The sequence below is a fragment of the Elgaria multicarinata genome, chromosome 2 (genome assembly GCF_023053635.1).
Source record: "Elgaria multicarinata webbii isolate HBS135686 ecotype San Diego chromosome 2, rElgMul1.1.pri, whole genome shotgun sequence".
In the NCBI taxonomy this organism is placed as follows: domain Eukaryota; kingdom Metazoa; phylum Chordata; class Lepidosauria; order Squamata; family Anguidae; genus Elgaria; species Elgaria multicarinata.
In genome coordinates, this window is record NC_086172.1 from 21,807,464 (window position 1) to 21,832,973 (window position 25,510).

Sequence of the window (25,510 nt, forward strand, 5' to 3'; positions counted from 1 at the left end):
TAAGCAAGGTACACTGGACAAAAGAAATCCTTGCTGTGTGAATGTGTGTATGTGCGTGTAAAATATAGGTGTGTGTAAAATATAGGTGAACAATGTGCCACTGGAGATTAGACAGGCTCCCACTCTCAATTCTTTCAAACGCCTTTTCACAAGAGTTTGGGGAGGGGGTGGTTTAAACTGGGTTGAGGGCTTTTAATGGATTGAGGATGAGGGTTTTTAATGGAATTGTCTTAATGTGGGTTGAGGGTTTTTAATGGAATTGTTTTATATGTGATTGTAATGCACCACGATACTAGAGGTGGTGAGGTGGCGCTATAAAAATGCTTTAAATAAATAAAAAATAAATTAACAATGAGCGCATGAAAGAAATGTATCCATTATATATTGCTATCACAGCTTTCACGGTCCTTCAGATACCTTCGTCCCAGGCTGTTCGGTGCAGCCTGAAGTCACTGGGCCTTACAACCTGACTTTTCCGCTTCAATAATCCTAGCGAAGATATGACTCATACTTTAACCTTTGACTGTCTATAGGCCTTTTAGCAGTAAGATATGTAAATCTGTTTGTGTTGCTCTGCTGTTGTTCTACCTACCCCAGGAGAACAACCTCACTCAAATCGTGTTGTATCATGTTTTATAGGAAAATCCAGATTCTGTGGACAGATTCTGCTGAACAGCCAACATCTTCCGATCCGGGCTTAGCATTTAGAAATGGAAGCACGAAGACAATTTGCTCTTCACTGGCACTTTTACAAATGGAAGTCAACCCCAACTCCTGAGGTCAAATACCAGGGGCGATGCTAACCACATCGATCCTGCCACTTCCAGGTTCAAGCATCGCCAGAACCTTTTCGGAGGCAGCAGCTTCTTCCGTGGTTGGGAATTTATGTTGTGTCTTGGCAGAATACCCCCAAAGTTTCAGCTCTTGACTGAAGATAAAATGGAGGCCTTAGAAGTTGATGACATCAGCCCAGCCTTGGAGGTGACTGAAGACTTCTTCAGTACCTTTGATGCCAAGCTAGAGAACGTGTCACCGCCAGAGGTATATGGGATTCAGGAAGTTCCCGAACTGGTTGGCCGTGAAGTTTTTAATAAGATCACTGCCTGTGGAGACTTGAGGAACCTGACTTCTTTGGGGCAGAACAACCTTGCTTGGGAACCCTGCAAAAATGGACTCTCGGAAACCAAAGCGCAGACTGCATTTCCTGCCAAAGAACCATTCGGAGTGCAGAGAGGGACAGTTCCAGACAACCTCTCCTGGGTGGAACAGAGGGAGGCCTCAACTTTCAACATCTTCAACATTTGCCAAAGGAGGAGGAATCGGCCCCGCTCCGTGAATGATATTATAGTGCAAAGTGAGGAAGTTGGCACTTTCAAGCCTGGCCATAACCGGTCACGCTCAGATATCAGCCGCATCGACTGGGGGGTCATCTTAAGCGGTGCCCCTTCCCAGCAGCTGTCTAATCAGGGTAACCAGGGCCCTAAGCTTTCATTCATGCCAGCTGGATTCAAAAAGGGAGAAGACATCCAAGGGAACACTGGTAAGTGCTGATATTTGTCGGCCCCTTCCAACTCTGCTATTCTATGATTTTGTTGCAGTTGGAGTTTTTTTCCCTTTTTGAGGGGTGGTCGGGGCCCCATCTCTTTTTGAAAGAGAAAAGGACAGGTTCAGCAAGGCAGCATAGTCCAGGATGGGCTTGGAGCTCTGGGCTCAGGCTTCAGTTCCCAGCTGTACCCTAGATATCAGAAAGTTCTCTTAGGCAAGTTCCCCATCTCCCAATCTTGGTTTCACCAATGGATCCTCGGAAATGCTGTATGGCAGGGTGGGGAACTTGTGGCCCTCCAGATGTTGCTTGACTCCATCTCCCGTCAGCCCCAGGCAGGATGGCCACTATCAGGGATGATGGGAGCTGTAGTTGAGCAACAACTGGAGAACCATAGGTTCCCCTACATGCATTTGCAATTGCAACACAAAGCTTTCATAGCACATTATTTATTATTATTATTATTATTATTATTATTATTTGGGGTGACCCTATGAAAAGGAGGACAGGGCTCCTGTGTCTTTAACAGTTGTATTGAAAAGGTCATTTCAGCTGGTGTCATTTGTTTATATGGAGAACCTGGGAAAATTCCCTCTTTATCACAACAGTGAAAGCTGCAGGTGCCCTGCCCTCTTTTAAATCTGGTCACAGTATAGCTGCAGTATAGCTCCTGCAGCTTTAACTGTTGTGATGAAGAAGAAATTTCACCAGGTGCGACATGCATACAAATGACACCTGCTGAAATTCCCTTTTCTATGCAACTGTTGAAGATACAGGAGCCCTGTCCTCCTTTTCATAGGGTCACCCTATATTATTATTATTATTATTATTATTATTATTATTATTATTATTATTATTAGTATCCCTCCTTTTGCCCAATGCTGGGCCTCAAGACAGCCTTACAAAGTTTAAAACATACATTGGGGTGGGGGGGGAAACAAAACCATAAATGTTTAAAATACACAACATAATTACAAGTCCTTAACATAGATGGAGGGCCAGATTATTCTCCAAAGGCCTGCTGGAACAAAAAAGTTTTAGCTTGCTTCCGGAAGCCCATCAAGGAGGGAGCCAGTCTAGCTTCCCCGGGAAGAGAGTTCCAGAGCACTGGAGCAGCCACTGAGAAGGCCCTCTCCCATGTTCCCACCAAGCGCGCCTGTGAAGATGGTGGGACTGAAAGAAAGGCTTCTCCAGAATATCTTAAAGCACAAGCAGGCTCATAAAGGAGAATACGGTCTTTCACAAATGCATCCACCACTCCTGTATGACACTTAGTGCGTGTACATGCATTATAACAACACACATGCATGTGCATTAATAGCAAAAACAGCACAGCTGGATTATTGATTGATTGTCTTTTCGCTCTGCAATTCTGGGAAGTGGCCAAGTGAGTAAAATTCTGGCTAGCTTGTAGGTAGCAATACAAAAGCCATGAGATGCCTGCTTGTGTGTGTGTGTGTGTGTGTGTGTGTATGTGTTTATTTTATGCTTTCTCCTGAACATTCTGTTGTGTTCCTGTTTGTAGAAATCCCTGCAATTAACAATGAATTACCAGTAGTAAAAGCTAGGCCATTAATTTGGGAAATAGAAATAAGAATGGGTTCTCTGGAAAGAGTAGGAGGACAAGGGGGTGTTTGTCCCTAAATAAGGTGGCCAGGCAGGGCGGTGGCCCTAGGAACATAGGAAGCTGCCTTATACCGAGTCAGACCCTTGATCCATCTAGACAACTATTGTTGACATTCGACTGGCAATGGCTCTCCAGGGTTTTGGCAGGAGACGCCAGGGATCGAACCCCCTGAATGCGATGCAATGTGTTCTTTCACTGAGCTATGGCGCCTCCCCTGCAAGGAGCCTTCATTCCTACAATGGCAGTCAGATGTTCCAAGGATGCCTGTGTTCAGCAGCAAGCTCTATCCAAAATGCACAGTGCTAGGGTGACCATATGAAAAGGAGGACAGGGCTCCTGTATCTTTAACAGTTGCATAGAAAAGGGAATTTCAACAGGTGTCATTTGTATAAATGGGGAACCTGGTGAAATTTCCTCTTCATCACCACAGTTAAAGCTGCAGGTGCCCTGCCCTCTTTTAAATCTGGTCACTCTAGTATAGCTCCTGCAGCTTTAACTGTGGTGGTGAAGAGGGAATTTCACCAGGTTCTCCATATATACAAATGACACCTGCTGAAATTCCCTTTTCTATGCAGCTGTTAAAGATACAGGAGCGGAGCCCTGCCCTCCTTTTCATAGGGTCAGCCTACACAGTGCAAAGGAGCAATTAAAACTGCAATGCTGTCTTCAGTTTGTAAAACATCCAACTGCTTCTTTAGCTAGCATTATGTTGGCTATCGACTTTGGCTACTTATGGGTCTGGAAGGAAGTAAATGTTCAAAGATTTTAGAGGGGCAAGTACCTCAGCGGGCTGGAGAAATTCATGGAGGGTAGGACTGTCCATGACTGTTACGCAGAATAGTTAAATGAAGTTTCCATATTCAATAGCAGTCTACCTTTGAATAGCCAATGCTGGTGTGTGTGTGTGTGTGAAAAGAATGGAGAAGCTCACAACTTGTACATTTCTTTGAGGCATCCAGCTGGCCGTAGTTGGAAATGGAATGCTACACTAGATGGGCCTTTGGTCCAACTCAGCGAGGCAATTCTTCCATTATTTGCAGGCAAGAACACAAATACAGCAAGGTAGTTGGCAATAATAAATGGGGCCCAGGCTTTGCTTAGACCACTAATTTCTCCTCTTCCAGTACCTGGGGAGGTTGCATGGACACAAAGAGAGATATACGTTAGCCTCTCTTAGTAACTGTTTTTGAAATACAGCGTGCGCCGAAAAGGCCTGTAATGAGACATAATACAACAAGAAAAGGAATATAATCTGCAGATGAGAAATCTTCCACTGCTCCCAGCTGGTGTTTTCTCCGCTGTTTTCTTCTTTTGGTCCTTATTTCTCAAGAAATTGCAGTTCGAGAAGAAAAAAAAGGGGGGAAGGTCACCCCAGATGTGGGCTATTTAGTGTGATTATCTCCTATTTACTGTGATGGGCTCTGATTTTTCTCTGGCTCGATTTAATTTCCTTGTTTGGGGAAAGTAAAAAAGAAATGTTGTTTCCATTGAGGAGGACAGGCGGAAAGCACTCAGAGGAAAGGTATTATGTAGTTTTGATGCATCAGGCAGGTGGGGTGACAGGAGGGGACCAAAGTAGGGAGCTGGCTGGCCAAAGGCGGGGTGTCGGTGCAGCTGTGACTCAGCCTCTCTGTGCCAGCAGCCGCTGCACAGACCCAAAGCACAGGCCAGCCTTAGCTGAATTCTAATCAAGCCGGCCACTGTCTTTGTCCCTGTTGTAAGTGGGAGCGGATGAAGCCAGTTCCCCAGAGCTTGAGAGAAGGGCTGGCAGAGAGAAGGGCTGGCTGTGAAAGATGGGGAGGGGAGAGCGCTTTGCTCTCATTCAACAAAAGACAAGCAGCCCTCCGTAGAAGCTCAAGGGAAGCGGGGTGGGTGGGGGAGGAACTGATGGATGTGGCATAAAATGTGGGAGAAGCTTGAAGTGTCATCTGTGCTTGATGGAAATAAGGACAACAGAGTGAAGTTGCAGTTGGGTCTGCAGTAGCCATGCTGTTTCCCTTATTGGATTAGCAGAAAGGGAAGATGACTGTAGAATGTGTGCCCATTATCTGCACTACAAAGGGATTAGTGTGGTTTTCAAAGAAATTAATGGCTTTTGAGTTAGCGCAGAAATCCTAATGAATGTCAGGGCCAAAGATGGAAGGCAAATAAAATTGGTTTCTTCTTCTTATACTCTTTTTGTCTCATCAACACCTCTTCTTTCTTTCTCCAATTTTGGATTGAATTTAATTATTCTCCGCCCCCCCCCCCGCAATTTATTTGAATTAAACCTCATTTTTTGTGAGCTCCACTTTGGATAGAGCAATCTTATATTCTCATTATGCCGGGGTGGGAGTTGAGGATATGGGAACAATCAAAATATCCAGTGTTTTCAGCTGGGGAGGGGAAAAACAGACAACCAGAAATACAAAAACAGCATTTAAAAAATGACAGACCTTCCTTCAGGGCCCATGGAAGCTTCCCCAGTAGCCACCATCCAGGGACTGTGTCAGCCAATGCCATGCCACCCACATGCTCTTCCCACACATGGAGGGAGCCAGTGAACTAAAAACAACAGGGACACTCCCCAAGCACACACCTCTATATCACCATACGCGGCATGTAAGACAATGCCAAAACGCACCCACACCCACTCCGCAGTCCCAGGGTCTGGTACCATGTGTACACGTCAAGGTGGTTGTGGGAACGAAGGGAACTTTGCCAGAGGTGTGGCGTGCACAGAGCTGATTTATACACTGATCATGGCACGCTTCCAAAAGAATGGGTGTTAGTGCAGTCCTGTGCATGCTTACTCTTTGTTCAATGGGGCTTACTCTCAGGGAGGTTTTAGAGCAATCCACTCTGAGGTTAGTGAGTTAAGCAATTGGCATTAGTGTGGCAAAGACCTATTATGTATTTATTTATATAGCACCAACAATGTACTTGGTGCTGTACAGAATATATAAATAAACCTAAACCTTCTGCAGCTAATTCAATTCAGAGCAAGCAATTCATGTGTCACATCTGAAGCACATTTGTGTAACCTGTAGGCTCTAATTAGAATATTAATTTTCTTTTCCTTTCAAAAGAAGCAAGTTTTGATATTATTATTATTATTATTATTATTATTATTATTATTATTATTATCTAGCAAGCCAGGAGCTACAAACAAATAGAATATACACATAAGTGCACTGTAGTTTTAAATCATAGTAAACAAAGGATATAGACTGATGACCGGAAATGTATTTCTCCGAAATGTTTGAAGTATCTTTCTATAAAGCAGTTTTCAATCATGTTATGCCCATGAATATATTCGTAATAAGTCAGTCTTAATCATTATAGCTACTGTATGTCCTAAATTCTATGGAACCATTTCACCCATTTGTGTGTCTTTTTTATTGGGGGGGGGGGGGAGAACACATTCGATTTTTTTGCTGCCATCAGAAGACTCAGAACCGTTCTAAATCTAAATTTTCTACAATATTTTGCAAGAGAATATAAGAAGAGCTATGCTGGATCAGACCAAGCGTCCAACTACTCCATCACTCTGTTCACGCAGTAGCCAGCCAGCTGTCGACCAGGGACCCATACGCAGGAAAGGGCACAACTGCACCCTCCCACCAATGTTCCCCAACAACTAGTGTATACAGGCTTACTGACTGTGATACTGGAGGTAGCACATAGCCATAAGGACTAGTAGCCATTGATAGCCTTCTCCTCCAGGAATTTATCCAACCCCCTTTTAAAATTGGTGGCCCTCACCACATCTTGTGGTAGTGAATTCCATAGCGATGTGTGAAGAAGTGCTTCTGTCCTCAATCTCCCACCAGTAAGCTTCATGAGATGACCCTGGGTTCTGGTATTATGGGAGAGGGAGAAAAATCTCTCCCTAGCTACATCCTCCACGGCATGCATAATTTCATACACCTCTATCCTGTCTCCCCTTAGTCTCCTTTTTTCCAAGCTGAACAATTCAGCTGTTGTAACATTCCCTCATAGGGGAGATGCTCCAGCCCCTTGATCATTTCAGTTGCCCTTTTCTGCACAAAGCTGTCAGAGGCATTTCAACCTCTTAGAATGGGGGAGAACTGCATAAAAATAGGAAAAATACCAGATGATTGGTGGTTGGGGTGGGATAGGGGGCATCTGGAGAACCCCAAAGGACTGGATTGAGCCCCCAGTCAAGCTGGATTGAGATTCTGATTTATTGGATTAGATGGAATCTTCTACCCCATTGTTTGGTTGATATATTCCACAACTAACTTCCACATTGGTCTGATCATGGCACAGTTCCAAAAGAATTCGTGTTAGTACAATTCTGTGCATGTTTACTCAGAAGTAAATCCCACTGTGCTTAAGGAGGCTCACTCCTTAGTAAGTTCATTAACCTCAGGGACCTTTTCCAGTAGCCAGTAAATTGTAAATAACTTTATTTTTTGTGGTGTAAGGCAGGCAGCCTTTCCCAGCCTGGTGCCCTCTAGATGTTTTCGATTTCAAGTCCTGACAGTTTCAGCCACTATGGCCAATGGTCCACAACATCTGAAGAATAACTGGTTGGGGAAGGTTGTTGTAAGGTGCCTGAGATTTTAGAAAGTTTCCCTTTAGCTTCCCAAGAGGTATTTTAAACTCTGCGCTATACATCTGTGGTTCTTTACCATTTCTTCTGGACAGTATTAGTTTTACCATTTTCTTCTGGAAAGTATTAATTTTTCTATCCTATATATATATATATATATATATATATATATATATATATATATATAAAATACATAGCCAATATTCTTTCCATCAAGTTGTTACCACTCCTATTGAGTTGATGGTTTTTCAACATCTGAGAGTTTGCTAAGGGGGTATATATACCCATCATTGTGTAAAGACCATGTTGTTTAATATGAAAATAGTGGTATAATAAAATGCTTCTACTGTTCATTGGTGGCATAATGTAGGGTGACCATATGAAAAGGAGGACAGGGCTCCTGTATCTTTAACAGTTGCATAGAAAAGGGAATTTCAGCAGGTGTCATTTGTATGCATGTTGCACCTGGTGAAATTTCCTCTTCATCACAACAGTTAAAGCTGCAGGAGCTATACTGCAGCTATACTGTGACCAGATTTAAAAGAGGGCAGGGCACCTGCAGCTTTAACTGTTGTGATGAAGAGGGAATTTCACCAGGTTCTCCATATATACAAATGACACCTGCTGAAATTCCCTTTTCAATACAACTGTTAAAGATACAGGAGCCCTGTCCTCCTTTTCATATGGTCACCCTACATAATGTGTGTACTGTTCAGCGGTGGCACAAGTACCCAAAAGCTACCCACCATGCTTCATTTGGCAGCAGTATGCAGAGAAGGGCCCCCAAAGACTTTCCTAAGGTATACATGGGAGGAGGTGAGCCTTCAGGTAACGTGGCCCTCCAGAATTTTGAACTGAGCCTGGAGGTTAGGGCAGATGGCAAATCACTGGCATTATATTATTGCATTGGCCCGTCCCTGTCAACAAATTTTGCTGCCCTATTTTGGACCAGCTGAAGTTTACAGACTATTTTCAAAGGCAGCCCCACATGTAACATATTCCAGTAATCTAATTGAAAGGTTATCAATATGTGGATCTGTAGCTAGGCAATCTCTGTCCAGATGGGGGATTAGCTAGGATATCAGCCTATGCTAGAGGCACTCTGGACCTCTGAAGCCACCTGTGCCTGCAGCAACAGTGCTGGATCCAAGCATCTCCCAAACAAGGCACCTGACCATTTAGGGCAGGGATGGGGAATAAGTGACCCTCCAGATGCTGTTGAACTGCAACTTCCAGTATTCCTCACCACTGGCTATGCTGTCTAGGGCTGATGGCAGTTGCAGGCCACACATTCCCCAGACTTTTTGGGGAGTGCAACCCCACTCCAAAACAGGTTAAATACCAGCCAGTTGGGCAGACAACCCACTTGCTAACACTACCTCTGTGTTATCTGGATCAGTGTTACTGGAATATAATGGGAAAGGTTGAAAGGTTAGAAACAAACAGGCAAATGGCACACCAAATCATGTTGTCAATTATTATTTCGAAGAATGCATATCTAAATATTCATCTAGTTATTCAAGGGCTGGCTGGATTGTCTCCATAGTTGAGGGCAACAAGTTAAGAATAAGTAGAGCACATTTGCCAACTAGACTTTGATGCTTTTCATGTTTTCAGAAATGGTATGATTCTATGAATTAAGGGATTGAAGTAGACATATTGTAAAGCAGACAGCTTCATGGCATGTTTCCAGTACGGCACTTGTTGCTGAGCAAGTCTTTTACTTCTGGTTTAAACATTTTCCCCTCCATGCTTTTTATTTCTTTGTGAGTTTGAGTGCTGTCCCCTATTTATGCCCTTCCTCAGTGCACATTGCTCTGCAATATTGTGAACTTGGTATCAGCCACCCGCCCTTTGCCTGACAGTATAGAGGGAGAAGTTTAAAGGATGTATACTTACGTTTGATTTAAACTCTCTTTTAGAACACAAGCCAACATTCTCAAATATCCTGAAGAAAGGGTTCTTAGAAATTCAGAACAGCCAAGACAGCTACTGGCAGGCTTGTTATGCAGAACTCTCTCCATATGAACTGTACCTGTATTGGCTTGACCACAGTGGCAACCAGAACCTCCCTACGGTCTATCTGCTTTTGCATTTCCAAAGCATCAATGTGGAAGCCAGTGTGGTTGATGCAGTTCTGTTCAATAACTCGCGTCTACAGCTCAAAGCGGAATCCCCGTGGGAGGCCTTGGACTGGGGGCAGAAGCTTCGGGGAGCCATGCATTCGTCCGTGCCATCTTTCCTGAGGCCGCAGGGAGACTTGGAGAGCTCACAGAAGTTCGACAATGATGAGGGTGTCATTGCCCAAAACCATGGTTTACAAAAGGAGCCGACGGACTTTTTCCAATCAACTTCTTTGACCCCAAGCATCAAGGACTACCAAAACGTTCTTAAATCAGGGACTCTTTACAGACTGACCCTCCAAAATAACTGGAAAGCATTCCATTTTGTACTCAGCCAGTCTCTCCTCATGGCTTTTCAGACTGGCGGGGTTGACGAAGACCCTCTGTGGAGCCACAATATTGACATGTGTCTCTCTGTCCAGACTGATATTCTGGATGATTGTGACTCTTGCTTTCAGGTGATCTTTCCTCAAGATGTGCTTCGCCTGCGGGCAGAGACCCGTCAGAGAGCTCAGGAATGGATGGAGGCCTTGAAGGCTGCCTCTAATGCTGCAAGCTTGGGTCAAAACCTGCAAGTAACGCTGAGAAACAAAGTCCAAGGCCTAGCTTGCGGAAAAGAGCAGAAGAAGGTCAAGCGGCAGTCTGTAACCACCAGCTTTTTGAGCATCTTAACCACCTTGTCTTTGGAAAGAGGGCTGACTGCCCAGAGTTTCAAGTGCGCAGGTAAGCAAACAAATGGAAGACGTTTTGTACTTGTTCTGACTTGCTTTACTACTTATGTGTCTTTTCAGCATATAAGGGCTCTCTGCTGAGTTTTGCATCACTGCCTGTTGCAATTTCTAAGATGCGGCTGTACTTCTCTGCGTGTTCTGCGCTGTGCTAAACTGGTTTACGGATGCATATGCCAGGTTTAAGGTTCTTGTACTTGTGTACAAAGCCCTAAACAACTTGGGACCAGGATACCTGAGAGAGCGCCTTCTCCCTTACCAACCTGCCCGGTCACTGAAGTCATCGGAGGGCCTGCTCCTGGTGGTTCCACATAGATCCATCCTCCGATTTGAATCCACCAGGGGAAGAGCCTTCAGCATGGTGGCGCCCCTCCTGTGGAATTCCCTGCCTCTGGAGGTCCTTTCGGCGCCTCCTGAAAACATCTTTATTCCAAGAAGCCTTTCCTTAATATGCAGCCTTGGATCTGTTTTTGCTTCTTTTAAATTTTGTTTTAAACTGTTTTATTCTGTTTTTATTTTCATTTTATCTTGTACACTGCTCCTAAATTTTTCAATGGGGAGCGGTATATAAATATTCTAAATAAATAAATAAATAAATAAATAAATAAATAAATATGCCAAGGATCTTTTCAAAGCTGGAAGTGGAAGATGGGCTTATGCCACCAGTGTTACCTTTCTGGCCACCTTATGGCTAGGATATATATGTGCACTCTGGTCTTATGAATTGTTCAGTGTGTTCTGATTTCTGGCAAGCAACAATATATCATCCAGCATTCAGTAGATCGAGTTATTACCATCGAACTTACTGAACTTCTTATTTGACCATGTAGCCCGTTATGAATCTACCAAGAGAAAAATGAGATAATAGGTGACTGCAGAAAGTTTTTTTCGGAATGGGGACAAAAGGCTGCATGAAGTCCCCATCAGAGTCAGGTGAGGAAGAGGAAGATCTGCTCCTCTTTCTGTTGATCTTTCCCAAAATTGGACTCGTGTGCAAGGCATACCTGTTCCCAACCCTGTTCAGGTAGGCCCTCAGCATTGCCAGTGATGTTTCTGGCAGCCAGTAGGTGATGCTGAAGAACTGAATTGGTAGGCCTTTTCATGTGATGCTTTAATTGCATGACTTGCAGTTAAAGCAACATTCGCCTGGCACATGCATTGTACTGCCTCCGGCACCAGGTGAAGCACCTTACCATCCTAGTCTTTTAGCTCTGCTGTCTTAAATCTGTATTTTAAATCTCTCCTTAATATGCAGCTTTGAATCTGTTTTTGCGTCTTTTAAATTTTGTTTTAACTGTTTTATTCTGTTCTTATTTTCATTTTATCTTATACACCGTTCTGAATTTTTTCAATGGGGAGCGGTATATAAATATTCTTAATAATAATAATAATAATAATAATAATAATAATATAATAATTGTGGTTTTTAAGCTTCCATATTTTAGGCTATACCTTATAGTTTTAATTTTTGAAAACCACCAGGGAATGTTGGCTACTAGGCGATATAGAAATGAAATAAATAAATAAACCTTTTGAAGTTGGACTCCCAGGTATTTTCTCATGGCCTTGAGCTCACAGATCTTACACTGAGCTCCAGTTCAAAAGCTACTTTAATAGCAGATGATCCAGCACACCAGGTGGTCAGACTTCTGCAAGTACAAATACTGTATTTTGTATTTGTGCTTTTAACCTGTTGGTTGTTTTATTATGGTTTTAATTTTTGTGAACTGCCCAGAGAGCTTCGGCTATTGGGAGGTATAAAAAATGTAATAAATAAATGAATAAATAAATTCAGCAGTCTGACAGCAGAATGGACACTGTTGTCAGAACAGATTCCCCCTCTGCCATCCCCAAACCTGCTCTGGAAGATTGGAGGATCCTTTGGAAATTTGAAGGATCCTTCAGAGAAGATTGGTGTGTGTGTGTGTGATAGAGAGAGAGAGAGAGAGAGGGGTAGTCCACTTATATGACATTGCATACTGTTCACAAACTGACATTTTCATTCTATTGCTATGGTATAAAGAGAGTTTTCCAGAGTAATAAGAACTGGAGCAAATGAGAGTGGCGTCATAAACAGACCATGAAAGGGTGCAGGCATCAACCTGAGATTCATGAATGGGGACTTAGCAGTGGTAATGCGTCATTTGGTTGCTGATGCCCAGGGATGCAGCAATTAGTAATTCCAGCAGGGGGCAGTGTCAGTAAATTGTCTCACATTTTTAAGGGCAACCAGCCCCCCCTTTTTTTTAACTTTAACAGCTCCCCCCTCGAAATGAACCAATTATTTATTTCCTTTTTGTTGCCGTCTTTCAGTTCATTAATATTAAGCTTTGATATTAAGCTTGTTTTTCACTCAAGTGCGTTCTCTGTCCGCTCATTATGAGCGCACCACCACCTTGTCTTTACTCCAGGGCCCTTAATGTCATTACCTTTCTGACCAGTTCTGTGCCGTTGATAACCTCACCCCTTCGTCCTCGTGCCACAGTTACTACGTTCGATACAATTTCTCCCCACTCGTACGGGGAAAGTGGGCGGAAGAGGCTGCCTTTGATGAAGGTATGTGAGCCAATTGTTTCTGTCCGGGAGAGCAGCGGGAGTTGAGGCTGCTTCATACTGGAGGTTTTTCTGCTCTACGTGAGCAGCTTGAGCTGTCCCCAAATGCACCCTCACGCGGAGAAGTGTCACCGTGAACGCAGGAGAGCATGGATACAGCCAGCAATGGCCGGACTAAACGTTGTTGCGAGAACGGAGACTGGCGCAGGCCACTGCTGGCTGCATCTGTGTGTGCAGCCCAATTAACTTGTTTTTGTTGCGGTAGAACTCTTTTCGCCTTTTCTCTCTCCAGCAACTTTTTTTTTTAAAAAACATCCCAGTATGGAAAGACTTTGGAAGTGAGATGTGTGTGTTGGGTGGTGGCATTTGTCCTCCCAAGTCAGAAGAAAGGCCTGCTTTGTTCCGTAGCCTTTTCCTCATCTGTGATGTGGGCACATTCCAAACACGAGTTCTCTAATGCCAGCTATGGAGTCCTGCTTTATTTTATTTATTTATTTATGTATTTATTTACAATATTGATATACCGCTCCCTGTTGAAAATTTCAGAGCGGTGTACAAGATAAAATAAAATAAAAACACATTAAAATAGATTTTAAAAGAAGCAAAATGTACGGTGAACCGTGGCTGGTCATTAAGGAAAGGCTTCCTGGAATAACGACGTTTTCAGGAGTCGTGGAAAGGAATACAAAGTTTGCGCCTGCCTGACCTCCAGAGGCAGGGAGTTCCATAGGAGGGGGGCCACCACGCTGAAGGCTCTTCCCCTGGTGGACTCCAATAGGAGGATGGGTCTACGTGGAACCACCAGGAGCAGGCCCTCGGATGACCTCAGTGACCAGGCAGGTTGGTAGGGGAGAAGGCGCTCTCTCAGGTATCCTGGTCCCAAGTTGTTTAGGGCTTTGTACACAAGTACAAGAACCTTAAACTTGGCCCGGTAGCAAATAGACAGCCAGTGTATATGAGGCCTGAAATCTAGTGAGCAGCCCAATAAGCTTTCTGGCTGAGCAGAGATTTGAATCTGGACTGCTTACAAATCAGTTTTCTATTCACACCACCACACAGGCATTATGTGCTAACAGTTCCCAAGGGTAAATTATCCGAAAGGTGGTCATGTTAATGCATCTTTGTATGTTAATACTGAGCTGTTGGTACCTCAAAGTATTACCATTAAGGGCTGGAGAATGGTTCTGTGGGTGCATTAAAGTACATGAACCTGTGAATTTCCTGGTTTTAAATTCACATTTCTCCTCATGAGAATTGGTTAAGGTTCTCACAGGGAACTTCCTACATAATCTTGGTCAAGTGATTCTGTGGGAGTCTGTCTTGTAGCCCCATGTAAACAGCTCTGAGGTTTCTGAAGAAAAGAATGTAATACAAAAATAAATTATTATTTACATCATAAAGGTTTTAAAGCTAAAGAGCCGAAAGACCATGCTGTGGAAACTGGGCAGGACTGGGGTTGTGTGTCAGAAATAGTTGCTCAAGTCTTCGTTTGTCTTTCCGCACTTTGAAAGATGTCTGCTGTCTTAACTTCCTGGGGGCGGCTGTTTAACCTAGCAGGACTATTGCTAGTAATTGCATCTTGTAGACATTAGGGGCACCCTCCCATTCTACCCACCCCACCCCACTCCCCCACCCCACAGCTGCAAAAGAGGGGTAAGCTTTGTGGAGGTAGGGAAAAAAAGTTTTGCTGCGAATTCTTCAGCCATTTAGTGCAAATTCCTGTAATTACCATCATTGTGTCCCGTCTGAATGGCACATAATACAGCAGAAGCCTTTCCTAATTGAGACCTTACAGGAGGTACAAATCCCTTCTTTGTTCAGCCTGACAAATTAGTGCCAGAAAGTGGCAGGGAATCAAAGAGACGCTGCACAAAGATGAGACTTAAGGCTACAGTAATAACCCTCTCTTGTTCTTCAGGGGAGGAAAAGAGTAATGGCGAATGGAAAAATGAGGGTATTCCCCCCCCCTTTCTTTGGTTTTGTTTTGTTGTAAATTCCCTTGACATGACAGCACCTTGGGGCTGCTTTATTTATTTAGTAAAAGTGATTAAATAGTAATACGACAGAGTGACCCATTGTCTCTCCAACTACCCCCCTGCAGATGCCCACTGCCTTGGCTAATTGATTGACAATGAACCTCTGATAAAGGCATTTGTTGGAAAGATTTGATGGGGACAAGGTTTTTTCCTCCCACCCTTTCCCCATTTTTTTCTTTGTTTTTCCTTGTGTCAGGATTTGGGGGTGGGGTGGGTCTGTACTCTACTTTCCCCCCCCTTCCTATCCTCCTTTTTAAAAGCTCTTGCAGAAAAAAAGCTTCCAGACAAACAGCTGACAATCAGAAGTGGGCAAAGAAGAATGTATCTTTAGACAAGTTTATCTTGGGCGCCGGCTAGCATTTTCCAACCACCATTAGAAGCCATGTCAGGCCCGGGGATGTGGCGGAGGAAAAAGAGGACGGGGAAAACAGATTGTTAGTGTATAGAGGTCAGAAGGGCAGTTAAAAAAAAAATGAAAAAAAACCCACCAACCCCCCACCCCCACCCCACACCAAAAGTCTTTCCTTCAGGAACTGGTGATGATTTTCCTAGGCTTGGAAATAGAAGACACTTTACTCAGGGTGCAGTTCTGTAGACATTTATCTGAGGATAAATCAACAGGATTTGCTTCTGAGTAGACATGCATAAGAGTCCAGCTGTTTGCATTTACCTCCCCCCACCCCGAAACTAGAATAGAATCACAGAATCATAGAATAGCAGAGTTGGAAGGGGCCTACAAGGCCATCGAGTCCAACCCCCTGCTCAATGCAGGAATCCACCCTAAAGCATCCCTGACAGATGGCTGTCCAGCTGCCTCTTGAAGGCCTCTAGTGTGGGAGAGCCCACAACCTCCCTAGGTAACTGATTCTATTGTTGTACTGCTCTAACAGTCAGGAAGTTTTTCCTGATGTCCAGCCGGAATCTGGCTTCCTTTAACTTGAGCCCGTTATTCCGTGTCCTGCACTCTGGGAGGATCGAGAAGAGATCCTGGCCCTCCTCCGTGTAACAACCTTTTAAGTATTTGAAGAGTGCTATCATGTCTCCCCTCAATCTTCTCTTCTCCAGGCTAAAGATGCCCAGTTCTTTCAGTCTCTCTTCATAGGGCTTTGTTTCCAGACCCCTGATCATCCTGGCTGCCCTCCTCTGAACACGCTCCAGCTTGTCTGTGTCCTTCTTGAATTGTGGAGCCCAGAACTGGACGCAGTACTCTAGATGAGGCCTAACCAGGGCTGAATAGAGAGGAACCAGTACCTCACGTGATTTGGAAGCTATACTTCTATTAATGCAGCCCAAAATAGCATTTGCCTTTCTTGCAGCCATATCGCACTGTTGGCTCCTATTCAGCTTGCGATCTGCAACAATTCCACGCTCCTTCTCATTTGTAGTATTGCTGAGCCAAGTATCCCCCATCTTGTAACTGTGCATTTAGTTTCTATTTCCTAGAATAATTGCATCTGATTCTGTTGCTGTGGTGGTTCTAGATGCCCAGTATCTGCTTTGCATCAGAGGCCAGAATCAAAAGGTTTGGAAGCTTTTAACATACGTTCCCATATAGTTATCACCTTCCCATATAGTTATCACTAGATTATGGGAGCATTTTTTTCCTGATTAACTGATTGCAATCCTGACTTCCATGAGTTTATGTAAGTTTAACCCCTCTTTATGATTCCAGTAACATTGCTGATGGCCATGGCTTTCTTGGGGATCCTGTCACTAAGATGTTTTCCCCCCCATTTTGCATCTTTTAAATATGCTATCTGTTCAGGTGGTGTAGTGAAATTGTTTTGGAGAGAGCCATTTGGAGGTCTGCTGACAAAGTAAAATAATGCTGGTGATAATTGGAATTTCGCTATTAGAATGTGTAGCATGGTCCTAAAAACTTTTCTCAGAAGCCAGTCCACTGTCTTAAATGAGATTTAAAAATAGTATATGAAGTATATAGAAAATCAGCATAAGATCCTATCCATGTCTACTCAAAAGAAAACCTATTGACGTCAATAGGACTTACTCTCAGATGCATGTGTATCGGATTGCAGCCTAAGTATTACAGTGGGAAATGAGTATATGCTTAGCCCTGCTAAAGTCCCATTATACTTTGTGCTTGAATAAACATATAAAGGAAACCCAGTTTCCACCCTGTCCTATGGTTTTGTTTATCACAACTTCATCTTATGGACCCAATTGTTATGCGGTTCATATACTATTTTTATATGGTCTTTCTTAATGTTTAAGTGTTCGGATGCGAAATGCCTCATTCAGCATCCTGTAAACTTCCTATTCCCACGCAGGCGTTGCAATAGGGAAGAAAGTGGCAATAAGAGAAAAGTGAAGGGAAAAGAATCCTGGATAGGAGGAACGCAGTGTTGAACTTCTGTTACAAAGGAAGAGAGATTGTAGACTCAAGAACCATAATAATCATTTAATATAATGCTTTAGAGAGTTCAAACTGCTTCATATTCATTATTTCAGTAGCCATTGGCCAATATTAATATTTCTGTATTGCAGGTCTTTGTATATATGAGAGGGAGGGAGAGCCTTACATAAGACCATTTAGTGAGTTCAAGGCTAAGCTGAGATTTGAACCAGGGACTTCACAGTTCACAGTCCTAGCACCAATCTCAGGATAAAGCTAGCGAATTTGCATGTGCTAATTTCTTACATATATTTCCTTTCAATTGGAACTATTTGAGTTTTCACCTCATTCAGAAAACTTTGATGGAGAATTCATGCTCATCTTTGGGCTTTAGCGCAGGGGTAGATAACATGGTGCCCATGGGCACGAATGCACCCTTGGACACCTTTCTTGACACCTTCCAAAGTGGCCAACCCCTTCCATGTTTTTTTTAAAATTAACAATGTTTGTTACCAGAAGCTGGGATTGCTCCAAAGTAAAATGAGCACCTCCAGCTGCTGCTGTCTTCATTTCCCATGAATGCCTCTGGGACACACATGGGGCTCAGAAATATTCTTACAAAATGAAGATGGCTGCCTGCAGACTGATGCTTTCCTCTGCAGCGGGTCCAACCACCAAGAATAAGCAGGTGGAGAGGACAGGTGAAAGGATGACACCTGTTACTTTTGTCTGGTAAGACATGCCTGCCAGGGCAGCCATTTTGTGGTGCTACCCAGGACAGTTTCTGAAAGTGCCAATTGTGCCCACGGGCCCCAAAGCTTGCTTATCCCTGATCTGGTGTCATGTGGCTGGAATTGTGTAAAACACATGAATTAGTAACCCAGAATCTTGTTGTGGTCGCCGTATAATTTCTGTAATGCGCAAACATGCGAATGATGGGAGTAGTCGCTCAGCACACAGAGGTTGTTCTTAGCCCCAGTCAAGGAGAACTCCTGTCTGTATGATGTGCTAGACGAAATGTGGTTCCTGAAAATACGTTCCTGGTCCTGAAACATAAAAGCCCTGCTGGATCAAGCCTGTGGTCCATCCAGTATCAGGACTAGATTACACTTGTCCTGAAAGACCTGCACTGGCTGCCAATTGCTTTCCAAATGCAATTCAAGGTGTTGTTGTTTTTAAGCTTTAAAGCCTTAAACAGTTTAGGACCTGGCTATCTAAGGGACAACCCATCTCGCTATTAATCTGTCGGAGTACTAAGGTCTACAGGAGAGGCCCTTTAGGGGGCACCACGATCCACAGAAGCCAATTTCTCAGGCACGCATGCAAGGGCTTTCTCCTGTGTGTGTGTCCCCCCCCCCCAAATATGCAGTGCACTCCCTCAAGATCTGTGGTTGGCCCCCACTATCTTGGCCTTCAGAAAGGGTGTAAAGACGCATCTTTTCAATTTGGTCTTTCAAAACATGCAGTTTTAATGTTTTTACTGTTTTAATGTTCTGTTTTTTATTGTTTTATTGTTTTAAATTGTTGCACACTGCCTTGATGGCTTTTAGCAGGTGAGGTGGTATATAAATGTCAATAATAAAAAATGAATAGCCTACCATCTGGCTTCTAACAGTGGCTGGCCAAAAGCTTCTAAGAAGCCCGCGAGCACAGCATGAACACAATAACTCTGCCCTCTTTGCCAACCTCCCCACGACTGGTATTATTCAGTAGCTAGAAACTTTATTCAGTAGCTAGAAACTTTGCTAGAATGGCTAAGAGCCATTAATAGACCTATTCTCCATGACATTGGCCAATCCCTTTTCAAAGTCATCTAAGTTGCTGCTCATCACCACGTTTTGGGTCAGCAGAGTTCATAAGCCCAGGGGTGTTGGAACTTCTTTCAACCTGAGGGCCAAATGCAACTCTCAGAGGCCCAATCCAGCCGTGGGAGGAGCTGGAGACAAAAGGAGCTGGTGCAAAAGTCAAAGAGGGTGGGGCCGAAATACAAGAAATGCCGGCATCGCTTAGCTTAAAGCTCTTACTGCCGATAATTAAGCCTTAGGAGAGGCTGAATTTCAGTGTTTAGAATAGGGGAGGGGGGGAAGTACAGAAGCTGGGGGACTGACAATTGTTTAGTAATTGGGAAGGGGGAGGAGCCAGGGGAAAGGGGCGTGGGGGCCCTGGGGAACCTTGGAGGACTGAATTTGGTCTGCAGGCCATAAAGTTAATAATAATAATAATAATAATAATAATAATAATAATAATAATAATAATAAATTATTTCTTACCCGCCTCTCCGTTTGGATCGAGGTGGGGACCAACAATAAGTATAAAATACTTAAAACTGAATTAAAAACATAGTATACATTACTAAAACATCCTAAAAACATCCTAAAATTCCACTAATAAAAATGCATGGTGCAGAACCCTGGCTTATTAGGACTGAGCTGTGTGCTGGTGCGTGCTGCCCGATTGCTCCTCCTGCTTGTGAGAATAGTTAAAACGAATCCCAAGACCCGCCGCCTGTGATTTGCATATCATGATGTCCGAACTTGGAACTATCCTGAAACAAGCCAGAGTCATAAGCCAACAACAAACACTGATTTTGGGGAGAGGCAAGCCAGAATCCCTGGTTCAGATGTCACAATAAACAATCCATGGATGGAGAGTCCATTGCTCATTAGCAGCTCCTGTTGGCAGGAGAAGCCAAGATGGGCATTGCTCAATCCTGAGAAGCCAGGATTTCCCAGAACCCTTGCTTATCGTGACATTCAAACCACTGTGGGAAGAAGAACTGTTGTGGCTGTCCTGAATCTACTCCCTATCAATTTCATTAGATGATGCTTACGTTCTCACGTTAGGGGAGAGGGAGAAAAATTCCTCTCTCTGTTAGAAATGATCCTTTCATTACAGTTCTGACATCTGACCTGAGAATTGCCTGCTCCCAAGTTTGCTACCCTAGCATCATGGGCCTTGCTAGACCTACTGGGGAATCCGTGTGGGAGGAGGGGCCAGCCCACGCTAAAAGTAGCGCGGGCCATCGCCCCTATCTACACGTAAGACGCGACAGGCTGCTAGAAGGACCCGTTGCGTCCACCTTTTTTTTTTTAGTTTAAAGGGGCTGCGTGCGCAGGAGCACACCACCGGAAAAGGTAGGTGTTTTTTTTAAAAAAAATTGGGTCCCCTGCTCCCCCCTTCCCCCGATTTCCCCTCCCCATGATCTCCCCTGGCCTCCAATCCCCCCCGTTCTCCCGATGTCCTCCATTTCCCGCCCCCCATGTCCCCAGCCTCCGTTTCCCGCCAACCCCCATGTCCCCGGCCTCTGTTTCCCGCCAACCCCCATGTCCCCTGGCCTCCGTTTCCCGCCAACCCCATGTCCCCTGGCCTCCGTTTCCCACCCACCCCATGTCCCCTGGCCTCCGTTTCCCACCCACCCCATGTCCCCTGGCCTCCGTTTCCCACCCCCCATGTCCCCTGGCCTCCGTTTCTTGCCCCCCCATGTCCCCTGGCCTCCGTTTCCCGCCCCCCCCATGTCCCCAGCCTCCGTTTCCTGCCACCACCCATGTCCCCTGGCCTGCGCTCCTGCCGCCGCTGAGTCCCCGGCCTGTGTTGGCCTCTGCCGCTGCGTCCCCGGCCTGTGATGCCCAGCGCTGCTGCGTCGCTAGCCTGTGATGCCCGGCCAGGGGACATGGCAGCGCCGAGCATCACAGGCCAGGGCCACCGCCGCGGCAGGATCGCAGGTCACGGGACATGGGGGGGGGCAGGAAACAGAGGCCAGGGGACGCGGTGGTGGAGGCCAACACAGGCCAGGGGACTCGGCGGCAGCGGGAGCACTGTGACCCGTCCGCCGCTTTTCCTGACTACTCGCATGTAAATGCGGTAGCTTGGAAAAGCGGTGGAACGGTCCACACGCCCGCGGTCATGGCCTCAGCCTGACCTGAGGCCAGGACTGTGGGAAAAACCGGGCTAAAAGGGGTTTCATTTACCCCGGCCCAGGGAGGTTTCACCGCTGCCTGACCCCGGGATCCCCTTTGCGTCATCTGGACGCACAGGGGCGAACCCGGGGCGAGCATCGGGCTAAACCTCCGTCTAGCAAGGCCTCATGCCTCCTGCACCCTAAGCTGATGTGTTGGCTGGTGAAGCTGTAGTTTCCATTCTCTTCCTTATTCTTCCCTACCTAGCCCAGCCAGCTTGGAAAGGTGTCCTTCCTCACCTTGCGTTACCTTTAGTACTACTAGCTTTCAGGATAAGCCATATTTGCAGATGTGTGTGCATGTGTGTGTGTGTTCGTTCTTGTGCTTCATGGTTTTGCAATATCGATGCTGTGAAATCCAAGCAATAAAAAAGTCAGCCCGTTTCAAAGGTGAAGGTTTCTCCTGCAGTGTATTCACCTTTGCGAGATAACCAGGTGTAGTATTTCGCCTGGGGTTTTATTGGCTCAGATTTTGAGGTTAACAAACATGCCAGGAGTCAGGTTTTTGATTTGTTTGCCTTGTTAAACGCAAGTGCAATTTGGCCAGCAATAAGACAGATGGCCAGAGACCACCTCACCTGCTTGGTGCAGCCACGCGGAGCCTTGCCAGCAAAATTGTTGCAGAGCAAGGGTGTAAGTGCAACAACAGATCTGCATTATTTCTTCCCGCAGAGGGAAGTTGAACAGCTTGCCTATTTTCATATCCAGTTATAAAACATTCTTATGGCGTTCCCTTATCTTGAATTTAGAGATCAGTGAGTGGAGCGATCCAGGTATGATGGATCCAGGTTCCAGGATCCAGGATCCAGGTTCTTCAGAGCCAGAAAGCAGAGCTATATGACCGTCCTTCTCTTGTGCTCTCTTTTTGTACTTTCTGGCCTTCTCCAAAGCCAGGCTTCCTACCCAGTAGCTAGGACACTTCAATCCCAAACTCCCAAAGGAGAGGGGAAATGCAGGTAGCTCTGAGCCATCTGCATTCCAGTCCTTGTGCCATGAGAAGAGGAAACCACAAGGAACACTCCACTTCATCTTGATAGGACAGAGCCTGGGTAAGAGTAAGAGTAAGGGGAAAGGACTGGAACCTTCTATGTAAAACACCCAGCTATGCCCTTGCCCAGACTAGTGTACAAACTATTAATTAGAGATGCTCCCTGGTGTGATCCATTCTGTGCGTTGCCTGCATAGGCTGCAACTCCAATTCATGGTATGAATGAGACCTGCAGGAGTGGAGTCCTGTTGGATTTTTTTTTTTTTATGTCTGTAAAAGCTTTCTTTCTACCCAGTTGCTAAGGTAGAAAAACATTGTGAATGTGCAAAATGAGCATGCAGAGAGCCTAAGCCAAGCCCTCCTTGTTCGCCATGCGGTAGCAATAGCCTGCAGGGCGTCGCGTCTCCCTCACCTGCTGCACCAAGTCCAAAATTTTACATACCATGAAGTGAACAGTGACTACGCAGTGGGTGTTGGGGATCCGTCTTGTGCTTTCTCTGACATCCTTCCCAGTTTCCGTGCGCACACACTCCCAAATTTTTGTCTTAAAGGTAGAAACTGATCTTCAGAGTCTCGCACAAAAGTTTTCAGGCTGCCAATAATTCACGTTGTGAAGTACGCCGAGTAGATGACCTAGCAAAATGGCACATAGGTCATGGACAGGCACGGTTGGACATGGAAAGGACTGCTTGTGTACGTGCATTGCCACATGGTCTTATCAGAAAAGCACATTGTACTCACCTTGTTTTCATTTTCATCCTTGTCAGAACAGAGACCCCCTGATTAAAGAAGTCTGAGTTGATAAATTCTAAAGGTTTGGGTTTGCAATCCTATGTCCACTTACCTAGGAGTAATCCTCATTGAACGCAGTGGAACATACTTCTGAGTAGACACGTATGGCATGAACTGTTAATCCCCTAATTGTAGCATTATTAAATCTGTATAACTTTGCATACGGATGAAGGATTCTGAAATGCGGATGAAGAATTCTGGAAAAAAAACCTGTTTTTAAGATAGTGCCTGCTGTAACATATTCATGTGGTATTTTGCGAGAGGAATTCCTCCTCCTCCTTAAAACTGATGATCTTATTGCTACCAGTTTCACCCACCGTTTCAACTTTTTAATCGTAATTGTTTTATTCTAGTGTTTTTGTTTGTATTGTCTTTTTTACTATTGTGAGCGGTTCTGAGAATGCTTATATGGAATGGTGACATCGAAATTGACTAAGAGCATAATATTATGCATGTTTAGACAGAAAAACAACTCCCAGCATTTCCTAGCCTGCTGGCTGGGGAATACTGGGAATTGTAGGGCATTTTTTCTGTCTAAACATGCATAGCATTGTTCCTTAAATACATTAAATATTAAAAAAAAATTAAAAATCTGCTGCCTAATTAGGGACACCTTTTAATCAACCAGAAAATCAATAAATGAAATTCTTTTTTATTGTTGATACTTTTGGGGGAGGGGCACTTCTTAGCTGGAATTTTATTACCCCAAATACTTTTCTGGGGTTGCAGTCACTGTGTTCTTCTAAGATTTCTCTATTGATTGGATTTAGTTCAAACCTGTTTGCTTTTTTGCTTCTGTAGTCAGGGGTGTTATTTAAGGATGGCAGAGCCCATGTGTCAGACTAAATGTTACTTATCCCTCAAAGCACCTGTCTCTGGTTCCTTTTGAGATATTAAAAAGTAGCCACAGTGAAGGCTCAAAAAATGCACACGTGTGTGTGTGCGCGCACGCACATTTTGCAATTTAAATGATATTGCTATTTTTATGCTTTTAAATTTTTGTATATTTGTTTTTAATGTTCACTGTTTTTAACTTTTGTAAACCGCCCAGAGAGCTTCGGCTATGGGGCAGTATATAAATGCAATAAATAAACAAATAAATAAATATGGATTTATCCAAGGGCAGAACATTCAAACTAGAATAAATCTTCTTTTCCCCCCCACCACTGGAAACCAATTTGTACGTACTACTGGAGTCTGAAATTGCCTCCCTGTGTATAGTATCCTTTAAAAACATTGTGGTTATTTTTCATTAGGTATTTATTTACATTTTCCACTTAAAAACCACAATTTTGCATATGCCACCTATCTCTCTAATTTTCTTCTTACCTATCTTCCTACCTCCCTGTTTGCTGATGGTGTGTTGGAAACAATATGGCATAAGCAATATCAGGAAATATGGCCATGGGATGGAACTCTTAATAAAATGACAACAGCTATGTGCCACCATTTTCCCGGATTTGATTCAGATGTTGTTATCAAAATGGAAGTTTAATAATAGTAAAAATCAAGTCTGAATTGATTTAATGAAGTGGTGCGTGCTGCTTCATACTTCTGCATATTCAAATATGCCGCTCACCCCCCAAAAAAACTGTAATGAGGAAAAGACACCCCATTCCATTAAATATGATGGAATACAAAAAACCTTTAGGAATAGAATTGTGTTATAACCCTTAGAATCTAGGCTCTCTATGCTACAAAAATTCTTAACCTTGTGCTGTACATCACTGCTTTCTTCTCTTACTTTCCCTTTTTTATTTTGTACAAATAGCTTAATTGGTGTCTGCCACTGAGATACATTTATCACCATCCATCACTTTGAACCTCATAACATCAAAGGAATTGACTGCTTTCATAACGTGATGTGAAGGGGTTGTAGAAATAATAGGCCTTGTAAAATAAAGCATGCAACAGGAAGAAGGTGGATGTTGTTGTACAGTTTAACCCGTCGGGTAAGAGGAGAACACAACAGTGATGGCCGTGTCTAATGGGAGATGACGTTGCGCTGTTTTTGCATGTCTCTCGTCTTAGGTTTGTCATTTGTAATTCTCTCAACTACGCAGACTGTTGTGCGCATTATGCTGTGTGACCCAGGTCAAAAATGTGTTGTCAAGGAAATAGAGGGCAAGTACAAATCAAGTGGGACGCGAATGGCTGTACTGCACGAGAACAGGTTTAGCAGAAATTGCTTCCTTGGGAGAGGTCATAGAGGAAAGAGGAGGAATTGGGTTTGGAATAAAACATTTAGATTTGA

At 44.2% G+C, this 25,510-nt stretch overlaps 1 protein-coding gene across 1 annotated transcript in view; it reads left to right on the forward strand.

The window, feature by feature from the left end:
- Positions 1 to 25,510, forward strand: part of PLEKHM3 (pleckstrin homology domain containing M3) — a 97,083-nt gene that overhangs the window by 13,534 nt on the left and 58,039 nt on the right. The window contains exons 2-3 of the mRNA XM_063116113.1: positions 640 to 1,540; positions 9,651 to 10,574. Of these exons, the coding sequence (XP_062972183.1) occupies positions 886 to 1,540; positions 9,651 to 10,574 (1,579 nt within the window). The 5' untranslated portion in view covers positions 640 to 885. The remainder of the gene's footprint in view (positions 1 to 639; positions 1,541 to 9,650; positions 10,575 to 25,510) is intronic.